Source organism: Brassica rapa, chromosome A07, assembly GCF_000309985.2.
Source record: "Brassica rapa cultivar Chiifu-401-42 chromosome A07, CAAS_Brap_v3.01, whole genome shotgun sequence".
NCBI classification, from domain to species: Eukaryota; Viridiplantae; Streptophyta; class Magnoliopsida; order Brassicales; family Brassicaceae; genus Brassica; species Brassica rapa.
The window spans coordinates 3,329,025-3,346,143 of record NC_024801.2 but is presented as its reverse complement, the minus strand read 5'-3'; the positions used below and the strand labels follow the sequence as shown (position 1 = coordinate 3,346,143).

The 17,119-nt window shown below is 30.3% G+C and overlaps 2 protein-coding genes across 2 annotated transcripts; both read left to right on the top strand.

Moving 5' to 3' along the window:
* The first annotated feature begins 12,354 nt into the window (after window positions 1-12,354).
* On the top strand, window positions 12,355-14,003 carry LOC103846026 (rac-like GTP-binding protein ARAC3). The gene is made up of 7 exons (XM_009122953.3): window positions 12,355-12,613; window positions 12,865-12,952; window positions 13,052-13,161; window positions 13,237-13,300; window positions 13,373-13,437; window positions 13,513-13,578; window positions 13,657-14,003. The coding sequence occupies exons 1-7, from the start codon at window positions 12,515-12,517 to the stop codon at window positions 13,759-13,761; spliced, it is 597 nt and encodes a 198-aa protein (XP_009121201.1). The 5' UTR covers window positions 12,355-12,514; the 3' UTR covers window positions 13,762-14,003.
* Window positions 14,004-14,372: 369 nt separating this feature from the next.
* On the top strand, window positions 14,373-15,905 carry LOC103846025 (ubiquitin-conjugating enzyme E2 29). Its single transcript, XM_009122952.3, has 4 exons — window positions 14,373-14,610; window positions 15,072-15,199; window positions 15,286-15,390; window positions 15,498-15,905. Exons 1-4 carry the CDS (start codon window positions 14,541-14,543, stop codon window positions 15,639-15,641), a joined length of 447 nt encoding a protein of 148 aa, XP_009121200.1. The 5' UTR covers window positions 14,373-14,540; the 3' UTR covers window positions 15,642-15,905.
* The last annotated feature ends 1,214 nt before the right edge of the window (window positions 15,906-17,119 follow it).

Here is a 17,119-nt window from a genome sequence, read left to right as displayed (position 1 = left end):
CCTCTGTAGCCAATGAATTAGAATCTAGAGTTTAATTGTTACAAAATACTAGGCTTATTTGATGGTCTTCTAAACATCTGCTAGTGAAAATTGAAAATTCTTTGGTTAAGTAATTATCAAGTTTTCCTTCTTAAGCTTGCTTTGTATTTGTTTGCGGAGAGTTTCGTTTTAATTACAGTAAATCAGTAAACAATGACTCAAATCTGCAAAGTTGCTAGGCTCCTTAATATGCATCAACTATGGAGAAATGAAAGAATGACTCAAATCTAAAGAGATCACTAAACAATTCATAATACAACATGGGGGTTCATATCAATTAGAAACAAGCATGGAGAGTGAAAGAAGAAGGTAAGAATTTGTGAGAGGAAAACAAAACAAATAATTTTATTTTATATTTCAGTTGTCTTACGAACTTTTTTTCATGTGTCATTTAAATACTATAAACATGTTTTTATTCTCTTATTTTTAATGTTTTCTCGATGATTACATTTATATGAATAATATCTAGATGTGAACATTTTAGCACAAATCTTATATGTAAATCGAACATGTCCGATACTTGTCAAAATATTTTGGGAAGACTTCCTAACTATGTTAGAAGTTGTCTTGGATATGTGATATGATTGAATACACTCATATTTTGTTTTGGAAACTCTTCCTAAACATGTAAAATGTCATCCAACATAATGTATATTTACGTTATCGTCTATAGTTTTAATTGTTATTGATGATTACATGCATAAATGAACATGATTACGTGATATGTTATGCACACTTATATTTTGTTTTGGAAACTCATTCTAAACATGGTTTCATACATAACATATATTTAAGTTTGTTAATAGATATGTTTATGTTTTGATACTAACTAAAGATCCACCGTAGCCTTACACATCTGCTTTTGATTTCCCTCGGAATAAGAACATTTTATATTTTTTTAATTAAATAGAAAGTTGTTGCTTATGCTTTTTTAAGTGCTAGGTCCAACAAATATAACACCATGGCTCATCGGGTGAAAACTATGATACCATTTCCAAGAGTACTCGGCATCGTTTCCTTAGTCTTATAAAACTTTTCTGAAAGCAAATTCCTAAAAATTATATAATACAATTTGAAACTTACCGATTTAGATATCAAATAGTTAATTTTTTTAAATCTCATTTCATATTTTTAGTTGAGATTTTGCATGAAAGACTCTCATATTTTGTTTTGGATATACATTATAAACATGTCATATACTATCATATTACAATCAAACCATATTCCGACTTTCATTATTACCTTCCTGGAAATGTTCAATAACCAACATAAATAAAACAAATCTCTTCATCATTCGTTATAGTCTTCAGTTCTTAGAAAAATTATAGTACTTGTCCAAGTAACATTCATAAAAAAGTTTAAAACATAGAGTCTTAGATAAACATAATTTATTACAAATATTCATCTTTCTCTTTTCTTAAACCTTTTATCCATACACTAATTGAAGATCTCATAAGATAGATTGCTCGTTATGTCCAATGCAGCTTCGAAGACACAACATGAAAAAAAAAAAAATTAGAAAGATACATCATCAATCAACTGAGACAATAAACAAGTTTAAAGACATATGGATTTACACAAACAAGAACAAAATCATGAGCAAAGTATTTTGGAATACCTTCGTAAATATTTTACAGTAAATACCATAATGGTTAACACATACAAATCTTAAGCAAACAACAAAGAATATTATGGATAAACTCATGAGATTAGCAAAAAGATAGAAATGAAATTAACCATGACATATAAAGACACTTGATCAGCCAATTAAATTACAAGAAGAAAAAAATAAAATCATGAAAGTAATCACTTGATCTTACTAAACACAACTCTCACTCATAGAACTAATAGAGGAATCATGATAAACTATATATGTAATCTTAATCTCCTAATATTCAGAAACACACAATAAACATAGTGAGTAAAAAATGAAATGATGGAATATAAACAAAACTAAAATATAGAATTAAGAGAACACAAGCAAACAAAAAACAAGGTCATGAGCAAAGTCACGAGACTGCCAAAGGTAGCAATATGTGAAATTAAAATGATTAAGGTCACGAGCTTACCAATGAGAAACACACTAATATTTTTTGTAAAATCATCCTAAACATATCACATGCTATCATATATAAGATATAGTTGTACATTTATGTTTAGATATTCAAAGAGGATCCACCATAATTATACTCATTTCGTAAGTTATCAAAAATTAAGGATTCTTAGGACTTGCAAAACTTTTCAAAATTTTTAATCAAAATAACATAATTTGAAATTTACCAGTGTGTGGATCAAATATTTAATTTTTGGCTAATCTCATTTCAAGTTTAGTTATTGAGAAATGCACACACATTTTATTTGGAAACTCATCCTAAACATATAACATGTTATCATATTACTATCATAGCACATTAAGATTTCCTTGATAGATTTCCTGAAAATGCTTCAAGTTATCCTGGAAATGAAACAACGTCTTCATCATTCCTTACAATCTTCTTAGAAACATTCATGTCCAATATAAATGGAACAACCTTCTTCACTTCCTTATAATCTTCTCAGTAACATTCTAGTACATGTCCAAGTCAACATTCATAGCAAAAAAGATTTAAAAACATTGCCTTAGGTAAACATAAATTGTTTCAAACATCTTCATACTTCTCTATACTTCAGTTTTATTCACAAACTAGTCGAAGATCTTAAACATGTCCAGCGCATATCCATAATTAATATTAAACATGCCATTCACTCCGAGTGACTAGCATTTGAGCATCTTGACAACATGTTAATATCATGCCTTTCCAAAGCCCTGTGAACTCTTTCCTAAATTGTTTACAAATGTTTCATGAAATTGACATAACACAGCGTTGAAGAAACAACATGACAAATAATGTTTATGTATATGTATTCTTTAGTAATGTCAAATTGTTAGACAGCTAATATAATATATATATATATACACAGTTAAAAGATGAGTTACTTGAGATAAAAACTGATTTGTAGGTAATGTTAAATTGTTAGACAATTGATATAATATTTACACGGTTAACAAATAAATTATATGGGATAAAACTATTTGAATTCTCGTATATCACATTCCTCGATACCATAAGAATCAAGATCATAGCTATAACATATGAAATGAGGATACAAATATCGTTCATGTATATGTGTTTGTTGGTACATGTCAAATTGTTGGACATCTAATATAATATATACATGGTTAAAAGATGAGGTACAGATTAAACAAAGTTTGTTGGTAATGTCAGATTGTTAGACAGTGAATATAGTTTTTTACACAGTTAATATATAAGTTTCTCCATTTACTTAATTTGGATGTCTCTTATTCTCATATTTGATTGTAGTTTGTCTACTTCGACACAAAATCCTTCTCTCTCTCTTCCATCAACATGTCATATCTCATATATGGGTTGTCGAAATATTTTTTCAACGCTTCTATAAGCACATCTCGATACCTTCAATTGTCTAGAAATAATTAATCGACCAAATCGATCCAAGAAAAAAATATTTTCCGCGATCTCTACCAATTTCCTGAATGGGGGATGCAGATAAGGTCTATTTCATCAGCCTTGAGTGCGTTTATGATTTTTCTGATAGCGCAGGGTTTGTGGTACTATCTTACTCTGACTCCAACTAGTTATTCTCCTAAAAACTTCTTTCACATTTTTTCAAGAGTTACCACACCATGAATGTCATATAAGTTTTATATAATAATATATATCAGGTAAAATGGCTAGATCTGTAGAAAATAAATCAAGAAAATAAAATATTTTATTTATTTATTGATTTGTATACCTTATTATATAAAGAAGAGTTTGCTCCTTCATGGTGCTGCCACGTCACTAAATCGAGGCACCACAGCTTGACATCTGTCAATTTCATGAAAACGATGCGTCTCATTAACGAACTTCATTTATGGTGAGTTTTCTTACTGGACTTCATATTGGGTTAGTTGTTTGATTATCTATGGGCCTTTATTCCACTTAAAATTGGATTTCTTTTACGACTTCTCGTTGACGTTGTTATGCTTCGGTTCATCTTACCGGAGACCTAGAAATATGAAAACGTTACAGAATCTGGCTGAATTCAAGCGTGTCTTTAATGCAATCATGAGCGATAGCTTCAACTCCTATCACGATTCATCAATGAATGCATCCCCTTAACTTTCTTTCTCTGAATCTTAGACTATAAAAATGTAAGTCCTATCCCTAAAATTCAGCTGTTCAGTACTCTTAATCATAAACTTAAAAAAAAAATCCAGTGATAACAATAGTTATCTCTGCTGTTATTATTGTTTGAGGGTCATCAAGCAACTCATGTTCTTCGATATATATCTTGAAAAGTTGTTGTTCCCGATTCACTAATGATCTTCATTCTATTTCTTCAAAAGTTGTAGATTCCCGATTTGAATGATTATTAAGGTTTTGTTTTTGATGTTTTGCAGGTGGAGATAAGAAGAAGATAGAATGGAGGAAAGATCAGATCTGTTTTGAAAGATCTGATTACAATGCATTTTAGAAGCAAGATCTGGGAATCTTCTATGACGGCTGACGTTATCTCCAGAGTTATCTCCAGAGATAGCTTGGTGGGTTTGATCTCAAGCTCTGTCGTTGAGAACGGTGGCTCTGTCGTGAATCAGATTGATATCTATAAAAGTTGCCTATACAGAAAATCTGCACACCTTACGCATGGTTGCTGGAGCTATTGATGATCTTTGTGGTAGGTGAAAATAACACAATAGTTTGATATCAAAATAATTTTAACTTGCAATCTAATATTCTAGGATGATTATAGGAGGCAACAACATCTACTGACAAATGAGAAATTTGAATTTTTCAAAGAAAGCATTTAAAAACCATTCCCATAGTCTATGTATATTATATGCTCAAAGAACCAAATACGTAACCACATTTTAGTGTACATATTCCTTCTTTCTTGGTTTATCTGCATATGAAACTTGATATTAAGTGACCCACAATTTCCTCACTGAATTAGGGATAATGTAAGCCATAGTTGAAATAGATGTTTGCTTGATCATATCATATATAAATTGCCATTTTCTATATTTTACATTTATTTTGTTACTGAGATAGTTTTTTTTGCAGGATGAGTCGAGCTTCTTCTTACAGCGTTTGAGGAATGATTGCTGCAGATGTTTCTGATTAAGTTCTTCGTTAAGTTGATAAATTGGTCATGAATAATAAGCATGCTGCTGCACGTGATAATTTGTCAGTCAATGTAATAATTTTAATTCTTTTTTTCGACCCTATGCTCATATGCTTATACATCAGCTTTGATGCCTATACATAAGATTTGATGACAAAGAAAAAAAAAGATCACTGTTACCAGTACTGATTCATGGAAAATCTACTTTTCAGAATAACCAGGCGATTAATCGTCAATAGTCTTGGAATTTTCAAATAAACTAATAATGCCTCATATGCTTATACATCAGCTTTGATGCCTATACATAAGATTTGATCACTGTTACCAATACTGATTCATAGAAAATCTATTTTTCAGAATAACCAGGCGATTAATCGTCAATAGTCTTGGTATTTTCAAATAAACTAATAATGCTTCTAGGTGATGATGAATCAATTGATGGGGAGTTGCTCAAAGGCGCTTACACCGTAACACTAACATCATTTGATACTTATACATTCTCTCTGGTAACCATGCTACTGACAATGGGTTGACTCCAGTGTGTCAAATAGTTTTAGTTATTGGTGCTCTACTTGAAGGAGGCATAGAAGGTGCATCACTTGAAATTCTCATTTCTAAGCTTCATCCAGATATGAAATTTTATAACTTCAATCTAGGCTAGGATTTAACCATTTATTAATGTTCATGTATAATATTATTTTGCAGCGTGAGCCTCCAATGTCATTTTCACAAACCCAGTGTTTATCATATGGACATTTTGATGAATGTGAGACCTCCTTGAGCTTCTTCAAGGGTACATGGAAAAGGGGGTCATCAGAAAGTGTTTCATTTGGCGCATAAACATGAGATAACATTGTCTCCACTGTTCTGTTGTTTTATATATTTTAAAACCATACATGATGCATATTATGCTTTAGCATGAATTTGTTAGCAGAATTTGGTTTATAAATTGAAGCTGGTTTAAATTAAAAATGGTTTACAAATTCTTATAAATACAAATCTTGAGTTAAAAGATTTTTCTAGTCAAGTTGGATGTTTGTATCCTTAAATAAGTATATAGGTTGGTTACCTTTTGTAACTTTTGACATTGACACATCAGTGTTAATTTTTAAAATTGATAATAAAATTTACATTTTTGTTAACATTTGAACTATATATATTAACAATACATTAAATTTTCCATAAATAATCTTAATAGCTAACAATAAATTAAAAAAAGGAAACAATTGCATTTTAGGCCTGGGCATTTTTAATCTGGACCCAAAAACCCAAACCAGAACCGACCCAAAAATACCCAACCCGGAACCGAACCAAAAATTTACAAGTACCTTTTGGGTCTAAATTTCTTTTACCCAAAAGAACCGGAACCGAAATGAACCGGCCCGAATAGACCCGGACCCGAAAAGAACTGTTCCGAATATACCCGACCCGATAAAAACCGATTTGTACCCGACTTAAAAACATGTATATTCAAAACTATTATTTTTATGTTCTATTTTATATATAGATTATTTTATGATTTAGTTGAAATGTTTTTTGTTAACAACATTTATTATTATTTGTAACATTTTTAAGTAATATGAGCTTTATAATGTAAAATTTAAAGTTTGAAAATGTTATATTTTAATTATTAATATTTTTATTTAAGTTATTTTGTAAAATTTTAGAAAGATATGACAAATATCGACTAAATTTGATGGAGTTGGGTATGGCATGTCCTTTTCATATCCTAAATACCCGAACCGGACCCGATGTGGACCCGGAAAATTACGGGTATTTTATGGGTATATTATTTAAAGACCTGAACCGACCCGGACCCGAGAAGAACCGACCCGAACCCGAACTGAAAATTTCTATGTATCTATTGGGTCTGAAATGTTTAGAACCGAAGGACGCTGACCCAAAAGGAACCGGCCTGAACCCGACCCGAAGATCCGAACGCCCATGCCTATTGCATTTTACACATTTTTGTTCATGTGAGTTTGAGGAAACATAAAAAAAAATAAAAATCAATATCATATTTTAATGCTACTTGCTTTTTTAAGATAATAAAAATTGGCTTTCTTTTCAAATTGTTTAAATTATAAAATTTAAGAAGAAATATATTAAAAATCTATCAAATTCAATAAAAGCAAATATTTTGAACAAAGTAAAGTAGTTATATTTTAAATTAATTATTTTAATATCGTAACAAATATATAATTTCTATAAAAAGAGAAATAGTAAAATTTGTAGTGAAAATATTTAAAATTATAATTAAAATAAACTAAAAATTCTATTTAAATTTAAAATATATTTATATCATTTCGTTCATTTGCTTACCCGTCCGTAGTGCAGGTTCGGCCCTAGTCTTATATATACAATAACAATATGTATACCGAGAAAACATATCTTTTGACTCTTTGTATTCCAATAGTGGATTTTATGTCATTTATCATTATCATTTAGTTTAATTTTAATTATGTTTAAAATCCTCTCCGAGATTGGACAATGTTGTGTTTGCGCATCCTTATGCTCCATTTAAGGATTAGCTGGTGGAAATTTCTAGGGTTTTATTGAAGAGATTGGGAAATAGTTACCGAGAAAAAAGATTGTGGAATGAAAGAGGGAAAGAGAAAAAAAGTTAATATTTTGAATTTTAAGTTAGTTATTAGAGTATTATGGACTATCTATATTTTCGATTTGACATAAGATGATTACAACAACGTATTTCCGAATATGAATATACAGAGCGGTGACTACTAAAAGAAATTTAATGTTGTAGACAACAACAAACAAAATAATAACTAGTTCAACAAACGCAATATACCCCAATCTCATTCCACATAGGCTTTATGTGTAAATGTCACATGTATAGTTTAATGTTGAATACAACAACAAATGAGATTGTAACTAGTTCCCGATCACTAAACCGATTTAATAAATATATTTGGCTTATGGCATCAAAACACCTTCACACAGCTATGTGAATATAAGAGCATGAGTAGTGATGAGTTATTGACACAGTTCTTTAAGAAAAAAACTAATAAAAAAGGATAAAATAGAATGTCACAAGAATTACAATCGCTTCTTTATGAAGAAACGTTGACAAATATTTGAGAGATGAGCTCTCCACTTGGCTTATGTTTAGTGGACATCTGCATTTTTGATATATAAATTTAATCATTAGGTAAAAATATATGTAAATCAAACAAGTAATAAAATGAAGATATAAGGCTTAGATATAGTGTTCACGTAGACAAAATAATCGGCCAATGAGAAACTATATTTTTGCCATGTCACTTTCTCTATTTATTTTTAAAAAATGATCCTTTAACTTTTTACTTAAAAAATTATAACCGAAATATTTTTTTAGTGAAATATATTATTTATATAATTTAATTATATTTTTTATTTACATAATAGTTTGTAAAGAAATATTTAGTGTAAATAATATCATAATTTTATAAAATACTAAAATAAATTGGGTTGGTTTTCAACTTTCACAAATAAAAAGTATTATTTGTAAACTTAGAAAAGAATATATCAAGAATATTCCTTTTTAGCAGAGAAAATAGAAAAATACATCGGAGACAAATCCATCTCTATTATGAATCCTCTATTTTAGAGAAAAAATAGAGGAATACATTGGAGATGGTCTAAAGCATGCCCGACGTAAATGATCGACGTTGAGATTTCAGCTTTTCTGATTCTTACTATTTTAATATTTCAATATAATTTGAATATTCTCTTTGATTTATAATATATTGGTTTAAAAGTTGTTTTTGTTTCACTATATAAATTGTTTTTATATTTCAATGTAACTTTATATTTATTAGATATTGTGTGGCCAATTAAATTATGTAAATTATTGTGTAATTGATTAAATTTATATATTAAATGACAGTTTTCTAAAGTAATAACTTTTAAATATTACATATTTTAATTAAAACTGGAGGATATAAGCCTCATATAAAGTGTCCACGTAGGCAATATAATCGGCCAATGATAAATTATATTTTTGCCATGTCACCTCCTTGATTAGTTTTTACAAAATGATCCTTTAACTTTTTACTTCAACAATTATAACCGAAAATATTTTTTTTGTGAAATCTATAATTTTATAAATATAATTATATTTTTTTATTTACATAATAGTTTGTAAAGAAATATTTAGTGCAAATAATATCATAATATTATAAAATACTAAAATAAATTAGGCTGGTTTTCAACTTTAACAAATAAAAAATATTATTTGTAAACTTAGAAAAGAATATATCAAGAATATTTTTTTTAGGAAAGAAGATAGAAAAATACATCGGAGGCAAAGCCATCTCTGTTATGAAATTCCTGTATTTTAGTGAAAAAAATAGAGGAATACATTAGAGATGGTCTAAGGCATGGCCGACGTAAATGATCGACGTTAAGATTTCAGCTTTTCCGATTCTTACTATTCTAATGTTTCAATATAATTTGAATATTCCCTTTGTTTTATAATATAATGTTTTAAAGTATTTTTATATTTCAATATAACTTTATATTTATTGGATATTGTATGGCCAATTAAATTATGTAAATTATTGTATAATTGATTAAATTTATATATTAAATGACAGTTTTCTAAAGTAATAACTTTTCAATAGTAAAGATTTTAACTAAAACTGATTACATTTTGAAACAGATAGAGTAATTTATAAACTAACTCTATATAGATATGAGAAAAAATAGTAAAGTGGTCTCACCTTGAATTTCTCTCATTCTGTGCATTCTTAATTGCAAGGAGATAATCAACATCTAATATTATGTTACTCTCAGTATATTAGAAATGGTCGAACCGTAAACCAATTAAGGAAGATGTAAGAAAGACATAAATATATATTTTCAGTTATCACAAATATAGAATCAACTGACAACAACCTAATTATATTCAGCGTAGGACAACAAAGAAGGGTTTTCATACCTTCTAATATTATAATATCTCACTATATTAGTGGCTAAATCAATTTTCTCGTTGTAAAAAAAAAGAATAAGTTGTCAAAAAAATCAATTTTCTCTAGCACAAATACTCACTCCATTCTTTGAGTTTAAGTTTTTCTATCTGATGATATTAGTAGCTTGATCCAAAAAAAAAAAAAAAAACGGTCGAACTGTACATTGTAATTGGAGAAAGAAAACAAACAAAATCAACCGAAGACTTTTAAGGAATATGAAACAAAATTTGGAAATAGCAATTCTCTGAAATTAAATAATAACGCAATAAAATTGTAAAAATACAAAATAAAACAAAAAATATACAGAGAAAGAAAGATTTAATAAAATGAAATCATAATATAATTTCCATAATTGATAGTGCTTAGTTACACTGAAAAGTCTAAATTTACAAAATACACAGTTTTATTTACATCTTTAAACCCATCATCCAATTAAAATTATTCTAAAAAAAGTGCTAGCATGAAAAGTTAGAAAATATACGATAAAATATAATACATAACGTTAAAAATATATTATCACTGATCACTAAAAAATCATGGTAGTAGTAATAAAAATGAAATGATAACACATTTATTAAAACCATAGAACGGCACGCAACAAGGTGTTATTAAATATACAAACTAAAAATTAAATATGCTAAACGCAAACACACATAAAAATGAGAAATCATATTTGGATATATTTAAATAAATAATTTTAATTATATTATACTCTTGATCATTTTAAAATTACTTAAAAATAAACTAAATTATTAAAAAAATAATATACAAATTAAACTAAAGCAATATTTTGTAACATCAAAATAATAAATGAATAAAACATATATTATGTGAATAAAATAGATTTTCGATTTTAAATACTTCTAATTCATGTAATATTACAAAATTCAAAATTTGTTTATTACAATTAATATTTTACCATTAGATATATTAAAATAATATTCTAGATCGATATTCAGTTATCGGTTTTCAACTATTATACGTAAAAAAATATTATTAAGTACGCTTTTTTTTAAAAGGGGTTTTATATTTTAAGTAGGTTATTGTAGTACTTTTTCTTTTCGTGAATTTATTCGAGATGTGATTTTGATCTTTTAAACTAAGATAATTTATGTTCTATACATAATTATATTTTTTTTTACATAACTCTTATAAAATCTCGGATTTGATTCTTCATATTTTATTAGTTAATTGTGTTACATATAATAGAAATACTTAATTCAAACTAAAAATAGAAAAAAAAATTAAAAATTAGTTATATAAAATTTAATATACAAAAATTCACATACAAATAAAAATGATAAATGTAACAAATTTAAATATATTAACCGCGCGTAGCGCAGAGAAAGGATCTAGTATTAATAAAAAACGTTAAGAGACTTGAGTGTGAGAGATTTACCACTAATGTTGCTCTAGGATCTTACATATATCTCGTTTATTAATGTATAAGAGTAGACATAGGGGTATCAGAGTCCCAAATTATTATGTATAGTGTTGAAATATGGTTTGTTGGTAGTAAATAGTTGGTATGGGCGTTCGAAGGCCCGTCGGTTTCGGTTCGGTTGATTCAAATTTTTGGTATAATGTTCATAAGTCCTATTCGGGTATTACTCAATATCGGATCGGGTTCGGTTCCTTACGAGTTTGGTTTGGATTGGTCTGTAACCAATGTATGAAATCGTCAAAAATATTTTTTTAAACCCGAATTTTTTTAAAAAAAAATATTAAAATATATAAATTATTCACAAATCTAATTAAAAATTAGTTAAATTATTTTAACTTACTGAAAAGATTCAAAATAACATATAAAACAAACAACAAAAATCTTTAGAAAACTATAAAATACTAAATTACCTTAACATATATAAAGACATTAGCATATTTAACTAATTTTGGATATCTTCGGATCCTAATTTGGATTTCGGTTCGGTTTGGGTTATATACATACTCCAAAGTACTAAATTCATCATAAGTCTTGTTCGGATATTTTTATATAACGGTTTCGATTTTTTTGTTCGGATTTAGGTAAGTATTTTGGCTTGGGATAAAAACGTCCAGATCTAGTAAATAGATTAAAGAGTTTTTGTAGGAGTTCTAATTTCTCACAAAACTAAAGAAAGAAATAAGAAAAGTAAAAGAAATCGAAAGAAATGGAACAGAAAATTCAAGTCTAGAGTCGAAAAGACTTTCGGTTTCAGCTGCCCTTTTCTTTTTCTTTTTCTTTTTCTTTTTTTTGTCTCCTAGCTGCCTAAAGAACCTCTCTCTCTCTCTCTCTCTCTCTGCTCAAATCGAAATTAGGGTACGAAGTTGACGGCGAGAAGATGAGTGCTTCAAGGTTCATAAAGTGCGTCACCGTCGGTGACGGCGCCGTCGGCAAGACTTGTCTACTCATCTCCTACACAAGCAACACTTTCCCCACTGTGAGTTCACTCTCCTCTTTTTCGCCTAAAGTTGAGATCTTTCTTAGAAAATTTTGCTTAGGTTCTCTCAAAGGCTTTATCTTTTTGCACATCTGCTTGTTATCGTGATCAGTAGTAGCTCACGGAAGTGATGTTACTTTAGTGATGTATAGGATTGAGAATTGTCTGCTAGTCAATTGTGGTCTTTGGGATGTTTGTAATCTATTTATGTTATGTTCTGAGCTCTGATTGATCCATCGTTGTGGTTACAGGATTATGTTCCAACTGTCTTTGATAATTTCAGTGCTAATGTGATTGTTGATGGGAACACCATCAACTTGGGATTGTGGGACACTGCAGGCAAGCTATAGCTTTGCTTTGTTCTTTCTTTTTGTTGCTGTGTCTTATTTGTCTTTAAACTTTGTGTGTTTATGTTCTGCCTTGATGAAACATACACAGGACAAGAGGACTATAATAGACTAAGACCATTGAGCTATCGTGGTGCTGATGTCTTCTTGCTCGCATTCTCTCTAGTCAGCAAAGCTAGCTATGAAAATGTTACTAAAAAGGTTAATACTCAATCATAAATTTTCAATAGTCATTTTCATACAATAGATTTGATGTTTTGCTTATTATTTCTTCAGTGGGTTCCTGAACTCAGACATTACGCTCCTGGTGTTCCAATCATCCTTGTTGGAACAAAGCTTGGTTGGTTCTTTTCTTTATTTTTTATTTCATCTAGTCAAAAGATATAGTTCTGATTAACAGATTCTCTTTCAGATCTTCGAGATGATAAGCAGTACTTTGTTGAGCACCCTGGAGCTGTGCCTATATCTACTGCTCAGGTACCTTTCCTCATATTCTTCTGGCGGATCGTTTTCTTTAAGTACTTATGTTCCTTTTTATTCATTGTATTGTAGGGTGAAGAACTGAAGAAGCTTGTTGGAGCTTCTGCTTATATAGAATCCAGTGCAAAGACCCAACAGGTACCTCATATCAAATTCATCATCTTTTTATACCTTTGTTTCAAAATCTTGCTGACGATACCTCATTGGGTTATACAGAATGTAAAAGCCGTCTTTGATGCGGCTATTAAAGTAGTTCTCCAGCCACCTAAAAACAAGAAGAAAAAGAAGAGAAAGTCTCAGAAACGATGTTCTGTATTGTGATTCGCTAGAACAAGAAGAACCCAACAGTTATAAAGTTATAACTAATCCTTGTGTTCCGAGAGTGCTACGGACCCATTTTTTCTTATTTCCATGAAACAAGAATCTGTTGTTTTGTAGTCTGAATACTGACATATCAGAAGAAACTCATTGGTCTTGTTTGAGGTTGTATTCTTGTTTGCATTATGTAAATATATGATGATACCACGTTTTTCTTTCGATTCCATTTTAGAGACTATTTACTGCTTCGGTTGTGTTGTTGTTGTTACAAGAGAGGGTCGCAAGAAGAGATCAAGAACCAAGTTTTGGTTTTGCAAGTTGGCAAGTTCAGTTTCTAGTCCAATGAACGTAGACGAAAAGAGACTAACAAAAGGATATTGTAATAAAACAAATCTGATTCTTTATGGAGAACAAGAACTTTAAAGAAGTCCCATTAAAGACCGTTCAATAGATATGACATCAAGCATGTAAGGGCCATCAGCTTCTAGGTAAGTCTTCTCTTTGAGAATCAGAACAAAACAAGAGAATCTTTCTCCATTACCTTTATATGAAGACAAAGCGGGCGGCTCAAAAGAGACTTTTTTTTGCAAATGACACCTATATTGCTTAAGCAGATTGTAAATGGAACCATTAAGAGAATCGCCAAGAGGCTTACGGTTCACGCTTTGAAACACAGGCCTCTCATTTTGATATGTATCCCATTCTTTCTTATAAATAGAGATTTACGTTTTGGTTTGTGAGACCTATCCCAAGCAAGAGAGCTTTCGTTTCAATCAAAAACTATGGCAACGAGAAGGATTTTAAAAGAACTGAGGGAGTTGCAAAGAGACCCTCCTATGTCATGCAGTGCAGGTTAGAGAATTTTTTTTTTCATTTTGTGTATCCAAGTTGATTTTTTGGTTTGTGTATCATTACGTTTCCTCTAAAGGATTTGATCTTTATTTTTTTGTCTCTCCTTATTACTTCCTCCTTTCCTAAAACATTTATGTTTTAGAAAAAAAAAATTGTTTCAAAAAGATACATTTTTCATATTTTCAATGCATAAATTAAATGTAAATTGTAAACTTCGAAAAACATAATTGTATTTATTAAAATTCTATTGGTGAAAACTTGTGGGAAATAGTTGATTACAAAAAATAACGTATTGGTAACGAAAATTTGATATATTTTCTTAATAAGTGTGAAAATCCTAAAATATAGATATTTTAGGAACATAGAGAGTATTATTTTCTTGGAAAGAATCTTAAAATGTATTGGTAACTAACATGGTATCTAAGGTTTTTTTCTTCTCTCCTTGGTTATGGATTTTTCAGGTCCAGTAGGAGAAGACATGTTTCACTGGCAAGCTACAATAATGGGTCCTAACGAAAGTCCATACACGGGAGGTGTTTTCCTTGTCACTATCAATTTCTCGCAAGATTATCCTTTCAAACCTCCCAAGGTAAATAAAATAACGTCCACAACACGAAACTTATAATCTCCCTAGGGCTCAAAAAATAACCATCATGGTTTTGTTTATGTCTTCAGGTTGTATTCAAAACCAAAGTGTTTCACCCTAACATCAACAGCAACGGGAACATCTGTTTGGACATTCTCAAAGACCAGTGGAGCCCTGCCCTTACAATCTCTAAGGTTCAAAATCACTAAAAAATCTTCTTTAAATATTTCTATAAGCCTCATCAGTTCTTGTTTTATACCCAACAAATTTAACAAGTTACTAAACATGCTTGGTGTTACAGGTGCTTCTCTCTGTGTGCTCTCTTCTTACAGACCCAAACCCTGATGATCCTCTGGTTCCAGAGATAGCTCACATATGCAAAACCGACAAGGCCAAATACGAAGCCATGGCTCGAAGCTGGACCCAGAAGTATGCCTTGTACTAAAACTCACAACTCCTGATGTCTACAACTTGTGGTTTTGGTCTTATTTTATTATAATAAAACAAAGATGTGGAATGATATTCTGATCTCTATTGTTCCTTGAATAATTTAGAAACTTGTTTTTGTATTATACTAATAAGTGTCATTACTATATTAGATATCGATTTTGATTCCTGCCTAGACCTTTTCTGTATAATTATTGGCAGTAAAGCTGATTTGGATTCTTTGCTCTTTGGTGGTTGATCAATCTATTCATTGTAATAACTACTTCTCAATTGTAACCCACCAATTATTTGATCGGTAGATTACTTTAAACAGACATAATTCATCAGAGCACCTATGTGTAATATTTATGATAGGTGTGGTTGTTTTATGTTTGTGTTAAATGTTAATATATAACTTTACATTTACAATTGTCGCAAAATTTTATATTTTTTAATTTAAAATTATACATATTTAAAAAGCATCATTTCAATAACTTTAGATACATTTCATTTTCAAGTCTTTAACAATACAACGTTGTGGGCCTTGTGTTTATGAACTATGCTCGGTCTAGATGGTTCAAAATTATGCGGATACCACCACCTATATGGCTCCAAAAAGCCAATAGAAATGAAATAGATTATATATGTCAAGGTATTAGCTAGGTTCGATTTGATCTTAATCAGATTAACTCCTTAGCTTCAAGATCGATTCCTTCGTTTCTTAACTAGTGATCAGGCAATCGAAACTCACAACATAAAGAACAACACGCAATGTTTACCCAATGTTCACCGCACTTCTCCAATGTGGAGAAGCCGCTATACTCACCAGTGCTAGCTCAGCTAGCAATCCACTAGAATCAGTTTGAATACAAGTGTAGATATCACAACCTGATATCGATCATGTTTTCTGTGCAGCTATTATTACAAGCGTATACACGGAGCAGTAACCGGAGAGGAGTACGTCAGCGACTATGACGGAGATGACAGTCTTTCAACCTCTGAATCCTCCGAAGACGAAGGCTCGTAGCTTGAACCATAGATTGTACAGTGACTTCAAGAGCTGCGATCAACTACTGGATCTTCTCTATCTCAGTCACCTCAATCTCTTCTGGCGTTCATAACCTCTCCCTTTCTCTATCTCTCTATAAAACTCCTTTCTCGCTCTCCTCTGTTTTGGTGAGGAAGACGATGATCGTAACGGCCTGTGGGACCGACTCCCTTTTATAACAACCTTCACTTGCCAGCTCAGCTGAGCTGTAGATCAGATTCTTTTTATCACAAACGTTTAACAAACATGTCACAATCTCGAAAGGCCTAAAGACTTAGATATGATACGACAACGTTCTTCAAAAATCTCCACCTTGTCGAATTAGGTCTTTGAAACAAAATCTTTCCTCCGAACACTGTTCATACCAGAAGCGACAAATCATGTCGGAATCACCACATAACAGCCACACCGGCTCAAACAGCCATACTCAGACAAATCCCGTACTCAGT